The 19,324-nt window shown below is 35.3% G+C and overlaps 1 protein-coding gene across 1 annotated transcript in view; it reads right to left on the minus strand.

Moving 5' to 3' along the window:
- Positions 1-19,324, minus strand: part of LOC128553416 (heat shock 70 kDa protein 12A-like) — a 46,636-nt gene that overhangs the window by 10,991 nt on the left and 16,321 nt on the right. The window contains exons 2-5 of the mRNA XM_053534559.1: positions 14,652-14,699; positions 12,918-13,220; positions 11,170-11,391; positions 9,972-10,128 (exon numbers count right to left, since the gene is read on the minus strand). Coding sequence (XP_053390534.1) covers positions 9,972-10,128; positions 11,170-11,391; positions 12,918-13,220; positions 14,652-14,699 — 730 coding nt within the window. The remainder of the gene's footprint in view (positions 1-9,971; positions 10,129-11,169; positions 11,392-12,917; positions 13,221-14,651; positions 14,700-19,324) is intronic.

A 19,324-nucleotide genomic window follows, 5' to 3' on the forward strand; every position in this document is an offset into this window, starting at 1 on the left:
GGGGCCGTAACTCTAGACCCAATGATTGGATCTGCTGGATTCATCATGGAATCCAAGATCTATTGTTGTTAAAGCTATTTTGCAAGTTTGTATCAAATCAAGCCATAAATGTAGTCTATATATGGCTGCAAAAGTCAAAATAGCAATTTTTTATCCTTCAGTGGGACATAACTCAAAAACCCATGATGAGATCTGGAGAGTTTTCGAAAGAAAGGAGGTATTACGCCAATACACGTTGTGTGCAATTTTTATTAAGATCAGTTGCAAAATGTGGTTTCTATCTTGCTCACAAGCCAAAAATAGCAAGTTTTGGCCCTTTAAGGGGCCATAACTCTAAAACCAATGATGTGGTCTGGCCAGTTTTCGAAAGGAACCGAGATTTTATGCCGATACAACTTTTGTGCAGGATTTATTGATATCAAATTGCAAAATAGGGTCTCTATCGTGTTTACAAGCCAAAATTAACAAATTTTGGCCTTTCAAGGGACCATAACTTTAGAAATTATGATGAGATCTTGCCAGTTTTCGAAAGGAATTAAATTGAGATATTATGCCAATACAAGTTGTGTGCAAGTTTGATTAAAATTGTTGCAAAATGTGATCTCTATTGTGTGAACGGACGACGGACGAAGGGCGATCACAAAAGCTCACTCTGTCACTAGGTGACAAGTGAGCTAAAATGTAAATGGGCCAAACCCTTGGGTGAGCCCTGTGATAATCTTACCGAAAAGGGACGGCAATATCAGAATTGGCGTTGATATGAGACAAGCGAATGTAGCTATTCAGCGCGAAAGGCACCCAATACCAACAGTAGACGAAATACAGTAAAAAATGAATGAAGCTGAACTATTTACTAAGTTGGACTTGACTATGGCATTCCATCAAATTAAATTTTATTCATCTTCAAGGCAAATCACAACGATTGTAACGCAAAAAGGCTTATACAGATACAAGACGCTAAACTTTAGTCTAAAGAGGGATGGGGGCTGTAGTCTAAAGGATAAGGTTTCGGCCGCTCAATCCAGGGGTCGTCATATGACATCAGTGCTGCTTTTTCCAGGAAGCGGACTCGAGAGTGGTTCCAATAAGCTTGAAGCTTTCATCACAATCGAGCTAAAACTAACTAGTATAAACTAACTTTTGTGTTAAAGCTTCACCTGAAAAGTACGAGAAAATTTATTTAATTATTTCACAGGTATTCGCAGACGTTTAGAACGTGGCAACTGACTTGATTGTTCATGGCAGAAATAGGAAACAGCACGATCAACGCTTGCAGAATGTGTCTGAAAACATTAACAGACGAAAGGTTGACACTCTATCGTACAATGGACAAGATCACTTTCATGGGACACGTGTTGTTAAACCGACCGAAGACCGGATGAGATGAAAGCCATCAAAACAGCACCGAGGCCTACAACAGCAAAACCGACATGGAGTTTCCTTGGAGTTTTCAATTTCAGTGCAAAGTTCATTCAGAATACGTTACGAAAAGTCACAAGACAATGTACAGTCTTCGTGTGGGGAGAAGAACAGGAAAATATTAAAAGAGGCAATGGCAAATGTTCTAGCATTAGCTTATTTCAGACTCGATGCTGGAAAATACAAGTGATAGTTGACAGTTCTGATGTAGGATAGTCCGGAACAGAACGTGAAAGAAGAGTGATATTGTGTGCTAGCAGGTTACTATCAGATATTGAGAAGCGTTATTCAGCTGCAGAAAAGAGGCTTTAGCTTCAGTCTGGAGTGTTGAGAAATTCAAACTGTACTTGTGTTGAATTAACTTTGAAATATTTACAGACCATAAACCATTAACTGTTTTGCTTGACCTTATTTCATGCACAATAACGTATATGAAAAAGGTAGACAATTGTGCGGATGACCTATCTCGATTAGTTGGAGATAACCAATTACCTCAGAACAACAAATTTCTTGAGTATGAATGGAAATACTATGTGAAAAGAGGCAGTGTTAACTCATTTTCTTTTAATGAAATTGAGAAATGCTCGAAATAGGACAATGTAATACAGCAGGTGGATGGGAGCTTGTTATCACTAGGCGTCATGGGATACAAATTCTGGTGATGAAGTTCTTTTGAAAGACACAAGCAAAAGAAATATGAAAATGAACAAAAACTATGAACCACCACCGTATATTCTTATTATAACATTGGGATTCAGTGTTTATTTGATGATATACAAACGCAAAAGCACTCATCTGAAAAAAAACTGAAAGAATTTGGCACAAAAAAAACTAACTTATATTGATTAAAAACCTGTCTGTAAAACTGTTTGGTTTCAGCAGATAAAGTTCCCGAATGTGTAAAGGTAATATTCATCTGTGTATTGATTTTCCAGTGCCGTCCGAACGGGGGCGGGGTGGGGATCAGGGGGACCGCTCCCCCTTACAATTTGACCGATTATGATAATTATCCTAGCAATTTAGCAGCCAGTTTTTGATAAGCCCATTTTAAACCACAAAAAAATGTTTCTTTGATCTGGGTCAGTTATAGGTCAGCAGATGTTTAAAATGTGTGCTCCTATCTGAAAATGCTTCCTACGTGCCTGTTTTCAAAGCTTCCTTCAATACTTCTAAATTCCCGCTTTCATAGAATAATCCGGATTTACCATGTCCTATGAATCCGACTGCACATGATACAAATCAATTAAATTTTCAATGTCCACCTTTTTTCACTATGCATTGGAAGCCATTTTGTTTTCAGATTTGTGTAATTTTGGGCAGTTATTTCTGAAATTTCGTTCACTTGCCTCATTATCAGCTAATAATGTACCCATTTGTTGCTTGTCAACGTGGCTGGTACGTAAGGCAAAACTTGCGAAATAGAACATGTCCTAATCCGTAAGTAAAGACTTAAGATTTACGAAATAAAGGAATAGCATCGTACACATGATAATATTTGGCTGTACATTTTACATTTAATTGGTGTTGTACAACAAAATCTATCGTCTGTTGTTTCAGTTGACAGTACATGAATTATCTCTAAAACAGTTAAAGGTATCATTTTAAATTTGGCATTGGCATGCCATTCAAGTATTACTCTCAGTATCATGCAGAAAGCATGGCCGTACTATTAAATTCTGTATTGTGATATATTATTTCTTTGCAGATTCAACATGTTTATAGCAATCTGTTTGAATCGACAAACGAGTTTAAGGCCATTGAATGCTATTTGTTGAACACCACTCAAATGACGGAAACAAATATATTACGTTAACGACCAAGACCGTAAAAAGTAAATTACAAGATAACACCAGATACACGTATATGCAGAGTAAAAAAGCAGAAAAAAATGTTGATTCAGAAAATATTGAAATACATGTTTCATAAAGGAACCCACTTACAAAAGGGACGATAATGATAAGAAATGTCCAACAGAAAACCGTGACAAGATGGTCGAACCGGAGACTGAAACTATACGAACAATTTAACACTCATTACAATACAAGTTTACAAGTTTATTTACATGAATGAATATTTACAATGAAATAAATTGAAATAATTAACACATAGAAAGAAAGAAAAAGTTAAGCTCAATGTCTATAATATATTGTTTTCGGTTGGAAAAGCTGTTCGAGCCCTAGATTTCTAATATAATGTCATAGTGACGATTTTACAGATGTTTCAGTTCCACTTTAAACTTAGAGTAGTACGAGAAATGTTGAACACTATTTAAGATACTGTCCCATCAAATCGCGAAACGTTGGCTCCATTTTGGCTCCCCATATCCGGTATCTGTATCCCTGAACTATCTCAGTCGTTTACAAAGGTAAAAAGTTTGGCGTTTAAGGCACATACATGGGACGCAGACTCTCAGCGCTGGAAATTCATATGCAGGCGAGTTAAGAAAACCACGGGTATATGACTTCGGGGTCGTGACATCACCAAGGAAATGTCGTCTGGTGGAAAAGCTAAAAGATATAACATATGGTAAGCACCATAGCAAGAATAAATCTTTAGATTGCAATTAAATATTAAATATACTTTAAATTTATAGTAAAAGATACAATATAATACAATGCAGTACCGGCGTTCCATAATTTACAACATCATAATGCAAAAATTATACAAAAATCTAACAAATGAACTTCTTATCTCGATCGAGCAAATTAAATTTCTACAAAGAAGATAAAAAAGAATAACAAAGTGTCATCAGTCGGTAATGTGGTGTGCGCTAAGCATATCTGGTGCCTGTATGGTTATGTCCCGCCAAATATTGGATTTTGCACGGGAGTCACGACATAGTCGTGAACTCGGACTATTATCGTGGGAATTTGTATTGGACAAGTTAAGACCTGTTAAAGTGGTTTTGGGGATAAAAAACATAAATTGCTGAAGTTTAAAAACTAGTAACTACTTTATTACTGAACCAAATGTAATGAAATTTTTATGGAAATCTAAGTTATGAAATACAGAAAAAACATTAGAGGTCTTTTATGCGTAAAATCTGACATTTACCTAAATAACTCAAAAATTTACAAAAAGATGATGCAATACCTGTCTACAGATACTTTCGAGGCCCGCATATCAATTTGTGACAAAACCCCTTCAAAAAGGCTGTAAAGACAAATTTGATTTAGGCAAATTGTGAGATCTGGGGGATGAAACAGAAAAAGTGGAAAACTAAAGGTAATATACAGGTTAGAGAGATGGCCTTTCTGAACCAGGCTGGTTCAACTGACCCGTGATAAGACATGCAAACATGGGCCTAATGATCCATAAATCATGAGACGCATGTTTTTCTGGTTTTAGAAGAGGACGTACAATCATTGGGTGGATATTCGCATCATGGTATGGACATTTTATGATTTATTGGATTTTTACTTATGCAATGCAACTAAATTTCAATGAATTTGACACTTACAACAGTCTGCGAAACGCTTTGCAAACAGGTACACTTAGGTCACCATAGATTTTACAAAATTCTTAAAATGAAATGTTCGAAAATCTTTATTTCGGACATTTGTAAAATCCGAAAGATAAAGGAGGAAGAAAACATATTGACTTCCGCTGATTTGTGATGCAACCGTATATTCGTATCCCCCTGCACCCGTAACTAAAATATGGCAACATTTATCTCCCTTTATACTATTTTCAGTTTCGTCAGAATCAAATGGCTACTTTATGTCACATGATCATAATACAGCTGGGAAAATTGCAAGATGGCGGCGAACTGATGAAACACAGCAAAATAATGTATAAAAGTTGAAAAATACCGTAAATTCGATGCAAATAACTCCTGCTTTACTGACAGTTCTAAATCTGTTCCATATTATCTTCGTTCTGCGGCAAAAATCTAGTCAAGGCAGCTTATATAGCTTGTCTAAGCACGAAGTGCATACTCAGAAGTAAGCGTAGACGTCAAAACAAATTTGCGAATGTGTTTCTAAGCGCTTATTATAAGTTTTTCATCACAATTTGATATTTGAGACAATTATGGTTCATTAGGCCCATGTGTACATGTCTTGTTATGGGTCAAATGGACCAGCCTGGTTCAAATGAACCAGCTGGTGCAAGCGGGCCATTTCTCTGACCTGATATAAATGCAAATGATGCATGTTTGGTTTGATTGAGCCTGTTCATGGACGGCAGTGGAAATGCATGCTAACATCCACACCCTCTAGCAGAACTCAACATTCACACATGCTACCAGTATCAAAATTATAACATATGTAGTCATATACAGTGGTGTACATGAAACCTTCAACGATACACAGAGCGCAACTCCACGGACAGACTAGGACTGAAAAGAGTATACAACAGTTACACAGTCTTTGAAAGAATTTGACAAAATAGATGGGTAAATACATAGTCTTTAATTAGTTTGTTTGAAAAGAAAGTTTCCTTTAGATGATATAGATCTTTGTATATCTTGACGTCGCAAAATGTTTTCCATCGACAACTTGGTTAATATGAGGTATAGTGAAGAATGCAGCTTTCGAAGAAAAGGCTTTAACTTTTCCGAGGATTTAACAATAATTATACAATTTCTTGTATAACAGCGACCACATTTCTGACTAAGAGAAAAGGCAGACAGATGAAGACTCATTGGCATTAAAAGAAGCAGCCAGTTATTGCATAAATTTGATGGTTATTCTCACATACTAGTAAAAGACTGGGCATTGATACTCAAATAGGTTCTGTTGTGACAGATTTACTTTACTAAACATTATTTGACGAGCAATATTTTAAAAGTAATGTTTTACATTAATTAAGAAAAATAGTCATGTTCATTAAAATATTTATTAATACTAAACGTGAACACAAGTCCGTCCATAAAATAACAAAGATCATAAACACTTTACATTCAACAGAATTAATACATGCAAGCATTCGGAATGATCTTCAAGTCAGTTCTTGATCATTTGATCTAAGTTGACCTTGACAATAACTATACTCTTTTGACCTACAGGGAAGTTGATCACATAAAAGTAACAACGATCTGTTTGCATAGAAATGATAAACATGTATCTTGTAAATGAAGTGTGCAAAATATATTTCAAGAATAACACATAGCACTGTTTCCTCCTACTTTTAAAGAAATTGCTCAGTGCATATGACACCTATTTTGTTTCTTATGAAACAAGTGGTGAGTACATTACCTTTCAGAAACTGTAAAAGTACAATATATATAAAGCAATAAAAATAGCTTTGACTAGATTATTTGTAAATAATTATACCCGTCAGCTTTCTGATATGTTACACAAGAAATTGAATTTAGGAGTTTAGAAATTTTCAAGTGAAGCTAGGTCTATGAAGTTCGAAGGTTCTGGGTCAATTGAGTCTAAGGTTACTGAGGAGAAACCACTTTAAAAGTTCAAAGCCACTACGACCTTGACCATTGAACTAAATTGTGGCACGATAATCATTAGAAGTCATCTATTTACCAAGGCAGATGTCTCGTATTCATTGTAAAACCTCACGAGTGTACTTGTGGCTTGGCCTGTACTTGGCAATGGCTATTCCTTAGACAGTTTCCCGGAGTGACTATTGGCTTGCCGCTGATTTTTGTTATTATCTAATGCCATCTACAAACAGAAAAAGACATTCCAACATTTGAGCCGATTCCATTTCATGCCTTGTCTATATAGTGACCGCCAATAATGAAGAATATGCAGGATTTTTAATATCAATACACAGGATTGACTCATTTCACGCTTGTGATCATTTTACCTTTCTGGTTATTAAAAGCAATGCATTTTTCTTCTATAATAGTATAATACAGTAGTAAATCGGGGTTTTACTTACCTTCTTGACGAAAATTAATCACGTTTTCAGAAAATACCTTTATCACTAAGTCGCAATATCCGATGTACGCATCCTCACCGTATGCATGCTGTGTACATTAATTAGCTGACATTTACAATTTGGTATTGCAACATTAACCTTTTGCTTTGATAAATAGTGAATGGAATTATTTCACTGAAACATTATATCTATATTGGTAAGTTTATCGGCGACGCCGTCTAAATTCGTTTTCGTTACCTATGCCACGTGACTTCAGTTTGCAAATCAAACTACTTGATAACGCATTATAGATAATTTATCAAAATGGAAGATTTATGCAACACTCTGCCTGATTGGACGAGAGTGTCAATTTCTTTCACTCTGTTGACTGTGCTACGCTGAGTGAAATGTAGACAAAGCGTTTATTCTAAACGACGCTGTTCACAGTTTTAAAGCTAACTTTGGCTCAGTATATTTAGCAAGAATATTGATATATCTCAAAATGATAAGTAAGTTTAATAAATATGATAAAAACCTGTTCAAATACCAACATTTATCAAATTAAAGAAAGAGCTGAATACGGTCTGCGTATCACATGAATAAGGGTGTGATAAGAGTCTTTTATGTAGAGTAATGCTTTTTAAAAGATTTTCCTTGTTACAATTGTCGTCTGTATATGAAAGGGTTTCTTGCTTTTGTGACTTATTCAGATTGCATATTAAAATGAATACTTGTTTGCTTTGATATACTTGTTATAAATTATTTAACTGATTTATTATATATGAATATTTTTCTTTAGTATGGTATGCAAATATTGAACTCAGTTGAAATCTGTTTCATTATATATATGCTATATAATGACTGAATCTCATTACACTGAAATTAAGGTACGCTGCATACAGTTTATCTATGTGATATGACTACGGTCAAACTTTGCTTAGAAACAGAAATATTGAAATAATTACAACTGTATGTTTTGCTTGACCTTCACCTTTTTATAGGTGACGTCATTGTCCAAAGATTCATGAATAGCGAATATGCATTTGTTAAAGCGGGATCAGTTGGCCTATTTTAGAAATAAATAAAAATAATAAATAAAAAATCATTTAATTGATTTTTTTCTCATGTATTCTAATCAAACTTGATTTGTAGCATCTTTATTAGGCCCGCAGCCAACTTTGTTCAGCTGGGACATTTGACCCCTTTTATGGGCTGCTAGAGCTAAAACTAGTAATGCCTTTATACAGCGTCTCATGAACAGCTTGGTGGATCTTTGTCATACTTGGTCTGGAGCATCATTAGAAGGTCCTCTTCCAAATTTATTTATATAGGGACTTGGGCCCTATTAGGGACCACTATAGCTAAAAGTAGATATGCCTTTCTTCGCATTAACCACTAAAATGAAATGGATTTTTATCAAACTCGATGTGTAACAATATCGTAAGGTCTCCTGCTATTTTGTTACAAACGGGGATAGGGACCAATTTAGCTAAAAATATAGCTAAAAATATAGACACGTTTAATGACCTCTTCTCATGAACCGCTTCATGAATCTTCATCAAACTACTGCTGTAAGTATTCGTCTAAGGATAAACGAAACAAAATTGCAACCCTACGAAACCTTTGCGAAAAATTAAAAGAACCATTTAAATTGTTAAAGTGCGGTGTTTAGTTTTGCAATTTGAAAAATGTTAGATGAAAGATGAATGTTAGATGAAAAATTCATAAACTTCTTTCCTTATTACAATTCGCCGACCATCATTTTTAAAGATATTTCTTGTTATCCTTGGAAAGATTTTCTCATGTTACCGCAATTGTTCTAAAACTTTCAGTTTATGCTAGTTATTTGGCACAATGTGTAGTGGACCATATAGAACTGTCGTTTATACTTTTTGAGTTTTTTTCCAAATAATATTTTTCTTTAGTTAGGAAAATATAATTCTGAAGAATGGGGAAGAACTGTAGAGTATATAAGGTACATCACGTGGTTATGAACTGGCGGGAATCTTGTGTATTAATAGGTGTGCATGCTTGATGCTGATGTTCATCTATGAGTATAGTTGTGTACTAAAAGTATCTAACCCACAAAGTGTTGTCTATATAATAATAAAAGGGTTATTTGCTTGATAAATCCTATCATGGTTTGAAGGGTCTCAAGTTATTCGGCGGAAACCGTTTCAAATTTCGGGCTCCAGCGAACTTGACATTTGGCCCTCTGGCCCCAAAACTATAGAAGTCATCTATTTGAAAAGCCCAATCATGCTTCTAAGTTATTCTAAATTATTCGGCGGAAACCATTTGCTCTTCTGGCAGACTGACTGACTGACGGACCGGTCGACATACAGGCGCGACCGACAGGTGCAAAGCAATTTCGAAGGAGACGTCAAAATAGTATTGGGTACGCGATGTAAAATCAGTCATTATTAGTTTGGTTTGGATGTCATAGAAAATTGATAAATAGTTTTGAACCACATTTTCTACATGGCTCTTTCAGTAATGTAGAAATAATTCGTGTTTTCAATTTAGCTTTTCTCTCGTTGTAAAGTTTCGCGAATGGCCACTATTATGACTGTGAAAGGCTACCGGTACAGTAGAACTTAACTTTGATGATCACGTACATATAAATCTATTTCAGTTACACTTGTTCATGCAAGCACGAAAAGTTATAATAATAGTTCTGTATAATGGCTTCCTCTTTATAAAATAAAATGTTTTGTCATAGACTTTACCTCCAGCGTCAAGAACAACATACTTAGTACCCTCAGAAAACGTCGAAATTGAAACTTCTTTTCCGTCAACCGTTTTGTCAACGGGAAGATGTCGACAGTATACAGAAGCAGCCTCTGGTTCCAGCGCGATAATTAGTCTCTCCGTGTTTATACCAGCCTGTAATTTAAATTAGAACATGTATTTGAGTATACATCCGTTATATAACCATGCACTGAATGTTACTAATGAGGCACAAAGAATGTTCCTTGGTCAAGCCTTGTTGTATATCATCAAATCATTCAAAATTTGATCATTAATATTTATTTTAGAAATATTTATTTTTCAGATGGCAGATTACTTTTGAACATTATGCTTTTAAACAGTGTTAGGCTAATGTCCGATTACGGCAGGACACCTAGCTATAATGTAAGGTTAATGTCCATTTACGGCAAAGCGCCTAGCTATACTGTCAGGTTCGTGTCCAGTTACGGTAAGACGCTTACCCAAACTGTAAGGGTATTGTCCAATAACGGCATAACGCCAATTTTGATTTAATATAGGATGCATACCGATACATAATTATTATATTGTTGTGTATTCAAGTAATTATTTTTCCAGGTTTAGCATAGGTTTCCCCAAGGGAGTAAATGTATACATGCATTAATAGTTTGCTTTCAATTTTTTAGGTTTATGAGTATATCATCAAAACACAGATGTTTTTTATTAACGAACAACACCTTTACCAACAATATAGATCTACCTGACCAATACAATGTTCTGTACTGTCCCGTATGATAAATACTTCAAATATTCTAAAAAACTGCCCCACCTTTAAAAATGAATGCCACTTGTAAAAAATAGAAATAAACAATTGCTGAAAATTACGTTCCACATACATGTGGTTATGTGAAATTTATTAGTTCCCTTATGAACATAATACATATAATTCGTAAATGTATTTTTATTTACAATGAATAATGAACTGGCTGTTTATTTAGTTGTTTTAATATACAGTCTGTAATTAAAGCTTTATGATATTATCATGCTGTTTTGTTTCCATAATACTAGTATGATATTTTAGCTTTTGACACTACACTATTGTAACATTTATTAAAAAGACACTAGTGGCTTATACATGGCCCCGTTGAAATTTAATGTATACGCACGAGTGTACCATAAGAATTGCAATTCGTAACAAATAATACTGTTCCTGATTACCCTTACTGCTGCTTCCCTCATGAACTGTTTGGCCGCGTCTGTCCATATTGCAGGTACTGTGATCACCCACAAAATCTCCTCACTCTTTATTCTACTTGTTACTTTATCCTCTATTGCTTTCATCACATCAGACACTAAATAATTGATCGACAGTGAAAACACGTCCAATGCTGGAAGTGAACGACCCATGGCATCCTCCAGTGTAATTGTACGGTCGAGTGTCTAAAATCATGCAAAGACAGAATACAAATTATTTACTGGAATTTTCCAGTTCCTAAAATGAATATGATACGGAAACTTATTTTCTAAATTGGTCAGACTTGAGAATTTTATAAAATTTACAGAACCATATAATTTTATTTCATTACAGTTGTTAATTTTACCTTGGTATCATATATTTTAATTCAGCTGTTATCCGTATTATCTACGAGGGTTTACTCCTTTGAGTTTTTATACATTCACAAAATTCACGATAATAGTGAAAGGTATGGCATTCTCTAGCAATTTGCATCCATAATTTATGAAACAGTCGGGTACTACTAGCATGTAACTTACAGATGTGATGACTATAAAATAAAACTCGCTGTAGGCCACGGCATTCTCATCGAAATTTAAAGCTGCTTTCCACACTCTAATTAAATTTCGTTATAGAAAAAAATAATTCTACTTGTACGTGGTCAAATAATTCTGGTTTCAACAGTGAAACATTTGACAATTGTTAAATTCGGCGTACTTTCAAAGATTTCAATGGTTAACTATTAACTGTCGTCGACAACACTTAGCAGTTATAAGATAACCACTTTTTGGCCAACAGTAACAGAAACAGCAGTAACATCGTTTGCAAACACTAACGTTTATTGGTCGACGGAGCTTAAAAATGTGCGGCACAGGTTCCTTTTCAGGGAATATATAATACAATTCATCATACATCATTTTACAGATATTTAAAGATATTAACTGTCTTTCAAATTCATTATGGCCCAGGTTTATATCTCTGGCATGATTTAGGCAGTTCATTCAATTTTCTACCTTATGTCTTCTATGGGAATGCCGTTAGAAGTACTTTCCCCAAGATAGAACATTGCATGTTGAAGCATTTGAAAGACAATATAAATACATTTAAAATGGTGTGCAGTATGTGGTGTCATATTCCCTAGCATAGTAATTTTTTGCTCTTCATTATGTTAACAAACGGCGTTTCTCCTTGACACCCACATACAAAATTGATTAATACACCGTTTCATTCTCAATGTATGCGCGTTGTATAATAAATTGTGTCACATTCCCTGACAGTTTGTCTTTAAGCTGTTGAATATACCCCCAACGAACATTTACATTGCATATAAGGCAGTGTATTAGAATATTCGCCGTTAAATACCGAATTCCTTTACTCAGAAGCCTTACTGTGCGCTAGGGCAGCCATTTTGTTACTGTTTGCCAGCTAAGTGTGCGCTCTTTTGATTATCATAGTCTATTTTCAATTTCACATTCTAAAAATAGGTTTCGGTACTCCAAGGAAAATAAGCGATTACAAAGTAAGAAAATGGAATTTAGATAAAATAATTGCTATTTGCATAGTCTGAAACCATAAAGAAAATATAGACAAATGATAAGATTGCTTGCGATTCTATGGAAAGTAGCTTTAAAGTTTATGCTAGGGGCATGAGGTGTGTTGCATCTTTTTACCTCATGTCCTTACATCTGCATGGTTATGTTATATGCTTCCTAGGGATCTTTTTATTGATTACCTCTCCTAATCTTGTGTGAAGCATCATTTTAAATCTCTGAAAGTAGAAGTAGTTTTCATGTTCTCCTTCGTCCATTAAATCCTTGTATTCATTTTCCGCTTCGTATCCGAACGCTTTCAGAGTCTTTCCGTCTTGGTGGATTAAGGCTACAGTTGGAGTTTTCTCTGTAGTATGTGATCCCGAAAACCATTGTTTAACTGATGCTTTTGTAGGTTCAGACATGAATTCGTGCTTGAAAGAGAATGCCCATCCAGAAAATGTGGTTCCAAAGTCGATCGCTGCGACCAGGAAAGTGTCTGACGTCTTTTGAAAAAGAACATTTGAAACAAAATAGTCTCTTTCTTAGCTAAACAATATATTTACTTTTTCAAACAAATTAAATCTAAAATAGACGCACACGTTACTTATTACTGTAGGCAAATTACATGGATGGTATGATAGCAGGAAAGATTTCATAAGGAATGCATAAAAAGTATGAGAAATAGTCAAAGCAATTTCAAAAATGTACCCTAGAACTCTTTCAGATGTTTACACCAAAACAAAAAAGCTGTTAACCTACAAGGAAAACTAAGAAAGTGTCAGTTTAATTTTATCTCTACTAGCAACCTAAATGTATAAAATTACCTTGCTATAGCTTGATAAAAACCGTTAATTAGAGTTTTCAGTAACATGTCAATATGTCAAATTTCCCCCAAAACGGCTTTCTATGCATACTTTTCGGCAAGTTTGTTTTTCCGAAAGGAACTTATTTTAGCCCGTTTTCATTTAGTTTTACTTTGCAAAATATACCCATTGAAATTGTTGAATATATCAAGTTTCACCTCTGACAGCTTGAAAATGCCATACTTTAGTTGTAAATACGCATTTTAATTTTGTTGAGCCAGCTTGCGGTGAGCTCCTCGACATAACTGTCAAAATGACTGCTCGTTGTATGAGCGTGCTTGCATCTGTCCGTCCGTCCGTCCGATTTTGTCTGGACAATTAATTTGTCTTGAGATGTTATGAAAACAGTATCTTGATCTTCAATGTTGTATTCGGCTTGGGCGGATTTTGCTAGACCTGGGTTACAGGAGGTGCTTGCGCCCAGTGTCATCTGGTCTAGCAAATTTCGAATGCATCATTGTATATACAGGTACTGCTTGAATGTCCCTTTTATTATATAGATCTATTTCTAGTGTTATCAGCCAGAATTGCTTCAGTTTTAGATGAATAAGACTGAAAAGTTATTTCAAGCGGTGAACTCGTTGAAGCATGGAACGTCGATAAGCCATTATTATGTCATTTCTGACGTCATATTTAATGTCATAGGATTTTGTATTCGGACAGAAACTTTGTATCTGTATAATAGCATAAATTATATACCTGTCTTTAGTATCATTTTAAAGCTTAAAAATACCCCCTTTTTTCATGTTACTCGCACATGATTCTCACGAGCAATGAAAATGTTATGAGGCTTGTATTATAACTGCAAGACCAACACTCGTTACTGAAAAACGTCGTTGACGGTAGGCCTACTCATGCACATTATAGATTATGATTATGTTTAGATGCTAACACATTAAAATCATGACAGGAGGCGTACAAGTTAGAAAGGTTTTCTAATCTCATGTATACAAGTCACTATGACGTGTATTTACGTCTAACGTAACTTTTTCTGTAGCTATGTTACTATTGCTAGCATCAGGACAGCAAGACAATTTAACAAGAGGGCCATAATGACCCTTAGTTGCTCACCCGATTTCGACTGTTTGACTTTGAATCAATGTCATGACACACTGTATCCTGAAAAGTAACATCAAGCAGTTGATGAAAAGAAACTGTAAACATGTCATTCTATTCTTGATTTATAATGTTTAGCTACTGAGAAACTTTTTCGCTGACAATTTTGTGAACGAATATGACTTAGTACAAAGGTCATATTTCTTACGAGATAGCACACTCGACTTTTTCAGTGCTAGATAGTGAAGTAGGGCACATCTAGGGAAGCTGGAGTGTTAAATGACTCCATTGTGGGTGACAATATAGTGCAATATGTTATGTATGAGTGCGTGTGTGATTGTGCGTGCGTGTGTGCATATGTGCGTACGTGCGTGTGTGTGTGTGTGTGTGTGTGTGTGTGTATGTTCGGGTTTATCGTCTTTTTCAACATGCTTTTTTATTATTCATATAAACAGTTGTGTCTTCTTGTAGAGGTGAGCTCAATGTCAAACTTTATAGTGCTGCCTCAATGGAATATCACGCCAAAGACACGTGACATGATAGGCTAGTAGTATCCTCTTAATGCGGAGAAGTAGTTTGATTTTCATTATTCTTCATATTTTACAAGAATGGCGGTCATTTTGAATAATTTCGGGATTTTTTAAATTCTTTTTCAGACTTACTTTCATTTTTGAATACAAAATGCCGTGACCAACGAAAAGCACGCTTTCATTCTCTATCTGTCTTATTTTACAGCTTACTGAACATCGTGGGGTCCAACCGACATAGAAATTACGCGGGAAAATTAGGAAAACACTGTCATTCAGACCAACAATGATACAGAGAGGGAAAAATACTGATAGCAGATTTTTACTAGTATTAAACTTTTGTTCTATCAAAACACATAAAACAACAACAAAAAAGCAATGTACATAATTATGTACTGGTGAAATCAGTGACAAAACTTTCTGACCGGTAATGTTTTCACTAAGTGTTGTGCAAGCGAGCTGTAAAATTCATATAAAATCAAAACTTCAGATTGCTTTTTTCACGAAAATCATATTCATCAAGTAGAAATTTAAAATAGCACAAGTTAAGGGCCAAACATCAAGGGAAAATCACTGAACCATAACATTCCATCTATATACAAAGCAAGACTTTTGGCAGTTGTAACACCAAAAGTTTGTTGGAATTAAAACCAGTGTTATAGGCCTGAGAAGTACAAACTCAAGAATTCGGTGACTGAAGCGTCATGACTCCGCTGAAAATCATTGAAAAACATGACGATATTATTCACAATTATGCTCTAAACTATCCAATCTTGGGGTTTTGTATTATTTAGCCTAATTGTATATAGCAAGTAGTGTTAACAAGGTAAAACAATGACAAACTAAGGGTCATAACTCTACTATTAATATCTTAACCTGAACATGACATGATATGTGTATCTAGGCTTGGCGTTGCTAATTCCTGTAAAGTTTGATATAGATAAAAATCTTTACATTTAAATATTCTACTAGTTTCTTTTGAAAACAGTAGGATATATTTGCAACGAATGTGAGTTTATAAAAGAAATTTAACAAATATGAAATACAAAATGTATTACCGGTTTTAAAAGCCAGATGATGAGATTATCAAAGCTGTACAAAGGCAACAAATCGCTACTGTATTCAACTGTACCATCTTTTTACCCCTTTATGTTTGCACAGCATAGATATGATAGCCTTATTATAACAGTACTTTGATCTGCAATATTACATTCGGCTGGAGTTGATTATGCTAGATCTGGATTCAAAGATGCATCCTTGTAGATAAAGGTACTGTTTTGATGTCCCTTTTATTATATATATACTCAAACGGTAAATTTTTTGACACATGGAATGCCGATATGCCACCATTTTGTCCTTTCTGACGTCATATTGATGTCACGGCTAAAGTAAGTCCCACCATTGAATACTTTTCCGTTTCCGATTGGAACTGATTACAGGACTTTGTATTCGTTCGAAAATTATATGCTATTATTAAGTTAGAAACTTCGTAGCTATATAATGATATAAAATATGTACGCGTACTTAATATCATTTTGAAATATGTACCTGTATTTGATATTATTTAAATTTTAAAAAAGACCAATCTTTTTGTGTTAGTAGTATACTTCGGACAGTTGGGGAATTTGCCTGCAGCCCTGCAGCCCGTCACGTGACCCTATGACGTCATCAATGACCGCGCAGGAACAATGGGGAGGGTATCCTATGACCGCGCAGGAACAGTGGGGCGGTATCCTATGACTGCGCACTAACAATAGGAGCCTCGGAGGCGAGGTTATCACGTTACGCGGAGAAAAAACCCATGACGTCATGACCGCACCCAACATTCCAAAATAACAATAGAGACTAGGTGAGTCAATCAGAATTTACCATGACGTCATGTGCCAACCCAACATTCCAGACTGTAATGAGGTGAGTCAATCTGAAATTTCCATGACGTCAGAGCCCAACCCTAATATTGAAGAAAAGGAGCAGCCTGATCTTCGGATGACTCATCGGGTCAAGGTCACCTCGGTCAATGCCCTACAACAGAGCCCAACCCAACATTCCGGACTTATTATCATTTCTTAATCTATTTTCTATTGTCCTATCATAATGAAATTCTTAATCGTATACAATCGTACTTTATATAAAACGAAATATGAAATGTAAACAAATATCTAACCCAGTAATTGTTATATCAATACATACGGATCAAATAACTGGTAACGGTATGTTAACGATCTTATCAACTGTCAATTACACTGTGTGCGGTAAGGCGGAACATGATCTCTTCTTAAATACCTGGTGGAAAACAATCAACCAACTTTGTCATTTTGATGTTACTTTATTTTCATTTTGTTTTACACTTAAAATTCATTTTTTATTACTGTTAATTTGTCTTTTACTTCTTTCAGCTGATTTTCTAAGTCCAACCCGTGTCAATTACATTGTAAGCGATGAGGCAAATCAAGCCCTCTCTAGTATATATAAACATTAAGTTACAATAGTAAAAAGCTCGAAATAAAAACCAGTCAATTTAATAAATTGATATAAGAACAACGATATTATTGAACTCATTGAGAAAATGTTTTTAAATTTGTTTAACATAACTTTTATTTCTCATTATATCTGAAATACCAGATAATTATAGGTAAATTTCAATTTTGACACGCGACTAGTATCCTATTCAATTACCTGTTATTATGTGACTATTGAAAGATCAAAGATACGATAAACTACCTTATGAAGTCAGGTCATCTTTGTTGCTTCACGGGTTGTAAATAAAAGAGACCTGTAAGAAAAGCTCAATATCTATACTGCAATCAAAAATCTCTTAATAGAAAATGTATACTTTATATAAATCCAGATAGTTTTAGAAATATTCAAGTGTTTTAGTGTAAAATCTCTATTACCGTATTATTTCAAACTGAAGCGCCCATTAAAATTCTGAAAATAAAAACATTTGTTTAAAAGTACCACCATCGTATAGATCTGATCAAGACGATTCCAGAGATATGTGTAACTCTATACCCGCGAGACATAGTTTTCGAGTAATTCTAGATCGAAAAATCCAAGATGGCCACCAATATGAATGTTATTTATTAAAATCTCTCTATCTCGCTTATTCGGTGTCGAATTGACTCGGGGTTTGGTTTATTTTATTAAGAACGTTGCCTCACATCTTTTTAAGTGGGGTGGGCTGGGTCAAACAGTCATGCATTAGTGATTTTCAAGTTCATTCAAACGATATAAATTTCAGCAGCAGTGAAGCGTATCCACCGCCGCCGCCACTTATGTGCAGTGAAGCGTATCCGCCGCCGCCGCCACTTATGTGCAGTGAAGCGTATCCGCAGCCGCCGCCACCACCGCCACCGCCGCCGCCGCAACCAACAACATAGGAGAATGATGATGAGGAGGAGGAGATGAGAATATGAGGAGAAGGATGATGAGGAGGAGATGAGAATGAAGAGAAAAATGATGTGGCGGCGGCTGCGGATACGCTTCACTGCACATAAGTGGCGGCGGCGGCGGATACGCTTCACTGCACATAAGTGGCGGCGGCGGTGGATACGCTTCACTGCTGCTGAAATTTATATCGTTTGAATGAACTTGAAAATCACTAATGCATGACTGTTTGACCCAGCCCACCCCACTTAAAAAGGTGTGAGGCAACGTTCTTAATAAAATAAACCAAACCCCGAGTCAATCCGACACCGAATAAGCGAGATAGAGAGATTTTAATAAATAACATTCATATTGGTGGCCATCTTGGATTTTTCGATCTAGAATTACTCGAAAACTATGTCTCGCGGGTATAGAGTTACACATATCTCTGGAATCGTCTTGATGAGATCTATACGATGGTGGTACTTTTAAACAAATGTTTTATTTTCAGAATTTTAATGGGCGCTTCAGTTTGAAATAATACGGTAATAGAGATTTTACACTAAAACACTTGAATATTTCTAAAACTATCTGGATTTATATAAAGTATACATTTTCTATTAAGAGATTTTTGATTGCAGTATAGATACTGAGCTTTTCTTACAGGTCTCTTTTATTTACAACCCGTGAAGCAACAAAGTTGACCTGACTTCATAAGGTAGTTTATCGTATCTTTGATCTTTCAATAGTCAAATAATAACAGGTAATTGAATAGGATACTAGTCGCGTGTCGAA

The sequence above is a fragment of the Mercenaria mercenaria genome, unplaced genomic scaffold (genome assembly GCF_021730395.1).
Source record: "Mercenaria mercenaria strain notata unplaced genomic scaffold, MADL_Memer_1 contig_3804, whole genome shotgun sequence".
NCBI classification, from domain to species: Eukaryota; Metazoa; Mollusca; class Bivalvia; order Venerida; family Veneridae; genus Mercenaria; species Mercenaria mercenaria.